Source organism: Nicotiana attenuata, unplaced genomic scaffold (genome assembly GCF_001879085.1).
Source record: "Nicotiana attenuata strain UT unplaced genomic scaffold, NIATTr2, whole genome shotgun sequence".
In the NCBI taxonomy this organism is placed as follows: Eukaryota; Viridiplantae; Streptophyta; class Magnoliopsida; order Solanales; family Solanaceae; genus Nicotiana; species Nicotiana attenuata.
Genome location: NW_017670372.1, coordinates 271188 through 279333, shown reverse-complemented (window position 1 = coordinate 279333; position 8146 = coordinate 271188). Strand labels below are relative to the sequence as shown.

General features: G+C 40.9%; 1 protein-coding gene across 1 annotated transcript; it reads left to right on the top strand.

Moving 5' to 3' along the window:
* The first annotated feature begins 435 nt into the window (after positions 1-435).
* On the top strand, positions 436-1323 carry LOC109238509. The gene has a single exon (XM_019404984.1). It carries the CDS (start codon positions 436-438, stop codon positions 1321-1323), a length of 888 nt encoding a protein of 295 aa, XP_019260529.1.
* Positions 1324-8146: the final 6823 nt, after the last annotated feature.

The following is an 8146-nucleotide window of genomic DNA, read 5'->3' as shown; positions in this document are numbered from 1 at the left end:
GTTTGAGTAGGATTAGCATTTTCAATTCTAATGAGAAAACTTCCCAAAATCTGAGTTCTCCTCGAAGCTTCTATTTTCTCTCTACATTTCACAGCTTTCAGCCATGGCAGTTGAGCTCGAGCTCAATCATTGCTCATCAACTCTTCGTTCTTCACATGGTATCAGAGCGTAGGATTTATGTTCTGAGGTAATTCACGATTCTCTCCTCATCCTATCTTCAATCCTAAGTTGAAATTTCTAGGTTTCTTCGAAGTCGTTAGTCTGCTTGAAATTTTTTAGTCGAAACTGCTATAGTCAGTCCGATCTCGTCTATTGGCAACAAATTTGTTAACATTCTCAACTTGTGTTCTTCGCGAAGCAATTGCATCTGCCGAATTTCATTCCTTATTTTTGAATCGTGGTCAAATTAATTGAGATTTCCGATCTAAACAAATAATGGCTGGAGATAAGGAGAATATTGTGGAAAAGGACAATTTAGATGCATCAAATCCCTTCTACATGCATCCATCGGAGAGTGCAGGTTCAGTGTTGGTACCTGTGGCCTTTGATGGCACAGGATACAGATCTTGGAGAAGAGGTGTGCTTAGAGCTCTTTCAGTAAAGAACAAAGTTGGCTTCATAACTGGAAAGTGTCAGAAGCCAACAGTAGGACATGCAACTTTTGATCAATGGGAGCGATGTGATGATATGGTTACTTCATGGATCTTAAATTCCCTTTCAAAGGATCTAGCGGATATCTTGCAATACGTGAGTGGTGCAAAGGAGCTGTGGCGAGAGTTGGAAGATAGGTATGATCAGACTAATGGAGCAAAGCTCTATCAGCTTCAGAAGGAAATAAATGACTTGAGCCAAGGAACCCTTGATATAACGGGGTATTACACAAAGATGAAGAAGTTGTGGGAGGAATTGAACACATTGAATGCACATGCACAATGCAACTGCCAGTGCACCTGTGGAGCTAAAGCCAACATGCACAAGGCTGAGCAGGATAGGAGGTTGATACAGTTTTTAATGGGCCTAAATGAGGTATATACTGTCGTGAGGAGGTGCATACTGATGATGGATCCTCTCCCAAGCATTGCTCAAACTTTCTTTATTCTCATTCAAGAGGAGAAGCAAAGGGAAGTTAAGCCACAGAATCAACAATTAGTAATTGAATCCACATCATTGAATGTTAATGGTCCAGGAAGAAACACCTTTAGGACAAACTATAACCAACACACTGGAAACAATAGCTATGGAAGAGGCTACATGGGGAATAGACCTAGGTCATTCTGTGATTTCTGCAAGAGGCCAGGACACACTAAAGAAAAATGCTATTAACTACATGGATACCCTCAGAATTTTAAGTACAACAATAGCAACAGAGGAAGAAAACTAGCAGCAAATGTGTTCGAAGCAGCAAATGATAGAGCAGGTATGCCAGATGAAGGAGGAAGTCATCAAGAGCAGGGCAGGACTATGCAGCAATTAAGCAAAGAACAATATGGACAACTACTGAGCATATTGGAGACCTTTAAAAATGGAAACAATGGAGACAATTTTGGAAACATAAGCATGACTGGAGAAGCTGTCAATTTTGCAGGTATGACTGCTTGTCATTTTTCTATTGAGTCAAGCAAACAGTCTTATGAATGTTTCAAGGAAAACGCTGATTCATGGATCCTTGACTCAGGAGCTACTAACCATATGACCTATAACAAAGCCTCATTGAGTAATGTCAAAGTCTTAACTTACCCTTTCTTAGTATCTTTACCAAATGGTTACAAAGTAAAGGTGACAGTAATTGGAGATGTCATCCTCAGTCCTCACTTCACTCTAAAAACAGTTCTATATGTGCCTAGTTTCAAGTTTAACCTAATTTCTGTTCATTCTTTGACAGTCCAACTTGATTGCATCATCATATTCACTAAATTCTCATGTATTCTTCTACAGGTCCTTTCACTGAGGAGGCCTCTGGAGATTGGTAAGGCTAAAGGCAGCCTCTACCTTCACCATTCAAGTTCAGGAAAGAGTAATTCTTCTGTTGTAAATAAGATTTCCACCACATCACTTACACACAACTCCACACCTAATACAGTCACCTTAGGTAGTCACAACATCAATAATGTACACACTTCCATTTGTCATTGTAGTTCAGCACCTAGTGCATCCATTTCTCCTCATGTTTGTGCTAATAAAAGTGTACAAGATTTTCTGAAATCCAATAAAAGTTCAAATTCAGTGTACAATGCATATGTCTCTAATGAAGATTCTGTGGATTTTTTATGGCATAATAGGCTGGGCCATGTGCCTTTTATCAAAATGAAGGGTATCAACTCTATATCAATAACCTTTGCAAGTAAACAACCTTTTCTGTGTACCATATGCCCCATGGCCAGACAAACTAGACTCTCTTTCCCAAACAAAACCACTTCTACAACCAAGATTTTTGAAATTCTGCATGTGGATATGTGGGCCCCCTATCATGCACCAACTCATGACAATCACAAGTATTTCATCACCTTGGTTGATGACTATAGCAGGTGCACTTGAACACACCTACTGACCAGCAAAAGCAATGCCTTGCATGTTATAAAAGCTTTCTGTGCAATGGTCCAAAACCAGTTTAATACTTTAATAAAAGCCATCAGAACTGATAATGGTTCAGAATTTGTGAATGCTGAAACAGCCATGTTTTTCCAAACCAAAGGAATCATCCATTAGAAAACTTGCCCATACACTCCACAACAAAATGGCATAGTGGAGAGAAAACATAAATATCTGTTAGAAACTGCAAGAACACTCCTATATCAGTCCAAATTACCCCTAAGGTATTGGGGGGAATGTATCCTAACCTCCACTTACCTGATTAACAAACTACCATCTACATCCCTCAGAGGAAAATGCCCCTTTGAAGTCTTATATAAGAGGAAACCAAACTACTCACATCTTAGGAGTTTTGGCTGTTTATGTTTTCCTACAAACCTGAAACTACGCAAAGACAAATTTGAGTCAAGATCCTCAACCCATGTCTTTGTAGGATACCCCTTTGGATCAAAAGGATACAATGTCCTCAGCCTAGCCACAAGGAAGATACATGTTTCTAGAGATGTGATCTTTTATGAATCAATTTTTCCCTTTACCCTTCCAGGAAAGTAGACTGACTTGGCATCCAGATATGAGCATCTACCTTTTTCTTTTCCTCATATAGGTCCTAGCATGAGTCATGTTGATAATGCTGATCCTGTTCCCATTCCTACTGAAAGTGACCCTAATCAACAATTAATGTCACATGGACTTCCATTTGGTAATGATGATAATGATGACATTCATGAATCTACACCATCACCATCACCTCAACCAATTCACCAAAGCTCCTCCAGATCAAATGAAACTTCCAACACATCCCCTGAACCATATTTTCACTCCCAAGACCAAAACCAACCTTTTCAGAGTGGTTCACAAGTTTCTGCACAACCTGAACAAGCTGTAAGCCCAACACATAACAGACCTCAAAGAACTCACAAACTCCCTGGCTACTTGAAAGATTACATCTGCAAAGCTCCCACTCTCAAAACTAATGGCGAGACATCAATAGCAGATAATAGTCATAGTTTACCTTCTTTTTCTTTTTACACACATGTTCCCCAATTACAACTTGTTTCTTTCAATGCACTGAGTACTAACAGTCAGCATTTACTTGAGACTCTCTCTACTTACTGTGAGCCTGAATCATATGAAGAGGCAGCAGCCATACCTGCCTAGCAACAGGCCATGAATCAGGAATTTGATGCACTCTACTCAAACCATACATGGGATCTTGTTCCACTTCCCACAAGAAAGAGGGCAATAGGTTAGAGGTGGGTATACAAAATCAAACATAAGGCAGATGGCAGTGTTGAGAGGTTCAAAGCTAGGCTAGTTGTTAAGAGTGGTTGACGAGGAAGTGGATGTGTCACATGTGTTAAGATTGGAATTATTTATCTAGTGGCTATTTTTGTAATTGTGGCTATGGCTACTATTGTAACGGGTTAGTTAGGTTGTTAGCTGTCCAGTTTTTAGTTAGTGTTCCGATTTTTAGTTAGTATTTTGTTTAGGCGATTACAAGTGCCAGTTGTGCAATACAGCATCTACTATATATGTTTAAGTAGGATTAGCATTTTCAATTCTAATGAGAAAACTCCCCAAAATCTGAGTTCTCCTCGAAGCTTCTATTTTCTCTCTATATTTCACAGCTTTCAGCCATGGCAATTGAGCTCGAGCTCAATCATTTCTCATCAACTCTTCGTTCTTCACAACATGTCATGTTCCAAATTGGCCAATTAATCTTTGGCTGAATAACTACAACCTCACAAATGGAAATATATTAATGGTTCCACGTTTTAAATAATCTTAGTTTGATACTAATATGAATTAGCCTATTTATATTAATATCATAAAGAACTTATATGTTTTTATGTATTTTAATTTGTTGTGACATGTTATTTGAATTATTTATTTCATTACTAAATATCACTTGTCTTAAATAACCATTTGTAAAAATTTTAAGCGATTTATACACGGTCAATACGTACAAGATTACAGTATCAAAATATATAGCGTGTTGTAAGGCATTAGTTGAGTTGGCTATTGGACGAATGGAAGTTCCTTTTCTCCTTCTTTGGGCATTTTTCTTTTATTAATTTTATAACTTATTTATTTACTGAGTAGAATAATTTTTGACTTTTCTAAAAGAAAGAAAAGAGTATGTATTGGTGAAATTCAGCCTCATTATGTGGCATAGCAAACAATGACATGTGGTTGGTGAAGTTGCAGAGCCAAAATCTAGGAGCAAGGGAGCTGTGACTGAAACTATCCCTTTATCCCGAAGCAGGAGCAACCCAAGGAGCAAGCGCCTGAAGCAGGTCAAATGCTTTCCAAGACGTATAGCCCATTTGGCCAAGCTGCAAAAATCGGGAGAAATTTAAAAATTCGCCAGATTTATAACTGGTCGTTCAAAATAAACAGTGCGGAAACATAACGCTACCCGGCATCGGGGTGTCACCAGTCATGAAGACCTACAACTCGTCTCGGAATAAGAAAGGACAATATAGTCTGAACAAATGCTAACACAAAGCTAAATAAGATAGGAAGGAGAAGCACTGGGCTGCGAATGCCAAGTAGCTACCTAGTCAACTCCGGAGACATGCTAAAAGGCTGACTAGCTCTCGCTATCGCGACCCCAGACTCATGTATCTGCACTCAAGGTGCAGGGAGTAATGTGAGTACGCCAACTCAGTAAGTAATAAAAGTAAAGGCATCTGAGCAGTAAGAAAACACGTAAACCACGTCATAATGCTGCAACAAAACAATATAAGTCCAGAACGATGCAGTAAAGCAATAAAACTCGTAAAAACAACTCAGTTCCTTAAAACCTTTTAAAATATCTTTTAATAGTTTCAGACGAGTGATGAAAACAATGAGTAAAAGGATAGAAACGTAAACAACCCATTGGGCAAAACAAGTACCATAAACCGCCCCTGGAGCATTATCAACAGAACCAGCCCCCTGGGCTACCTCACAACCTGTTGCGGCGCGCAACCCAATACCATGATATCCTCACAACACAGGCCCTCGGCCTCACTCAGTCAGAACTCACTCAAGCCCCTCGGGCTAACAATAATACAGGTACTCGGCTCAAAATATCATTTATAAAATCAAAAGGAGTAAATAAAATTCGAGTTATGAAATTAGTGAAAGCATAGCATGGTTGAGTGTAAATATTATTAAAATAGTGAGGAAACAGTGGTAAAAAGCCCCTAAGGATCCAAACAGTCGGCACAAGGCCCAAACACGGCATTCAGCCCCAAACATAGCAATATTTTCCAAAACATAATAATATCAAACAATTTTCAGTCAAATACGCGACTTAATAGTCGTACGGGATGGACCAAGTCACAATCCCCAGCGGTGCACGACCCCACGCTCGTCATCTAGCATGTGCGTCACCTCAAAATAGCACAGCTATGTGAAATCCGGGGTTTTTTACCCTTAGGACAATATTTACAATCATTACTTACCTCAATCCGGTCCAAACTCTAGCCTGTGATGCCTTTGCCTCTCGAATCGGCCTCAACACGCGTCGAATCTATCTAAAATCAGAATCATAACATCAAAATAGGCTAGAGGAACAAAGCCCACACAAAAATAACCAAATTTACTCAAAAATCCTGAAATTGGCCAAACCCGATCCCCTGGCCCACGTCTCGGATTCGGATAATAATCACAAAACTAGAATCCTTACACTCTCATGAGTTCATACATACCAATTACATCAAAATCCAACCACAAACGACCCCTCAAATTCCTAAATTAAGGTCTCCAATTTCAAGCCCTAGTTCTCCAATTTTTAACCCTTAATTTTTCGTAGATTTAAGGCCTAATCAGTAAGAAAATGCCATAGGATCGAGTTTTAGTTCCAAGAATGTTACCTCCATGAAGTTCTCTTGAATTCCCTCTTCAAAATCTCCCAAAAAGCTCCCAGTCCGACTTAAAAAAGGTAAAACAAAGCTGTAAATCGCGAAGGAAACCTTATATAGGTTCTGGCCCAGGGATTCCGCATCTGCGGCCTATATCAAGCTCCTGCGGACTGCACCTGCGGTCAAGACCACCGCATCTGTGGTTCTTCATTAAATCCTCCAGGGCCGCATCTGCGTCCAGGAACCGCACATGCGGTTCCGCAGGTGCGCTTAACGCACCGCATCTGCGGCCAAACTCCTGCTGACCCAAATCCACTTCTGCGGCCTCCTCCCCGCATTTGCGGCGTCGCACCCGCGGTCCCCAATCCGTAGGTGCAGAAATAACATAAGCAGAAAATCTGCAACTCACTCCAAAAATCCAAACTCTCCATCAACCATCCAAATCCATCCTAAGGCCCTCGGGACCTCAGCCAAACATGCCAACAAGTCACATAACTCTATTCAAACTTGTACCAACCATCGGAACACTTAAAACAACATCGAATCATCAAAACACTCTCGGATTCAAGCCTAAGGTTTCCAAAACTTCTGAATTCCGCTTTTGATCAAAAAGTCTATCAAACCTCGTCCGAATGACCTGAAAGTTTGCACACACGTCCCAAATAATACAACGGACCTACTCCAATTTCCGGAAGCTATATCCTTTGATCTAAACTTTCGAACCTGATGCTGCAAAATAGCCACTGGCTCCACATCATAAGTCAAATCACTGTCTAACTGAACCACACTGAAATCTAAAACATGAGAAGGATCGCCAATATACTTCCGAAGCATAGAAACATAAACACCGGGTGCCCACTCGATAAGCTGGGTGGCAAAGCAAGCTCATAAGCCACTTCCCCAATGCTCCGAAGCACCTCAAAAGGCCCAATGAACCAAGGACTCAATTTACCCTTGTTCTCAAATCTCATAACACCCTTCATGGGTGAAACCTTCAATAGAACCTTCTCCCCAACCATGTAGGATACATCACGAACCTTCCTATCAGCATAACTCCTTTGTCTCGAATGCGCTGTACGAAGTCGCTCCTGAATCTCCTTCACCTTGTCCAAAGCGTCCTGCACCAAGTATGTACCCAATAGCCTAGCCTCACCCGGCTCAAACCAACCAACTGGAGATCTACACCGTCTCCCATAAAAAGCCTCATATGGAGCCATCTGAATACTCGACTGATAATTGTTGTTATAAGCAAACTCCGCGAGCGGTAGAAACTGATCCCATGAACCACCGAAATCAATGACACAAGCGCGCAACATGTCCTCCAATATCTGAATAGTGCGCTCGGACTGCCCGTCCGTCTGAGGGTGAAGAGTTATGCTCAACTCGACCTGAGTACCCAACTCTCTCTACACGGCCCTCTAAAACTACAAAGTGAACTGAGTGCCTCTATCTGAAATGATGGAAACTGGGAAACCATGCAAGCGAACAATCTCTCAAATATAGATCTCCGCCAATCTCTCTAAAGAATAGGTAGTACAAACAGGAATGAAGTGCGCGGACTTCGTCAGCTGATCCACAATCACCCAAATAGCATTGAACTTCTTCAAAGTCCATGGGAGCCCAACTAAAAATTCCATGGTGATCCGCTCCCACTTCCACTCTGGAATATCCATCTGGTTGAAGCAAGCCACCCGGTCTCTGTTGCT

Excerpts from the sequence above, each read along its gene's own strand:
- LOC109238509 (XM_019404984.1), top strand. The coding sequence starts at position 436 with ATGGCTGGAGATAAGGAGAATATTGTGGAAAAGGACAATTTAGATGCA.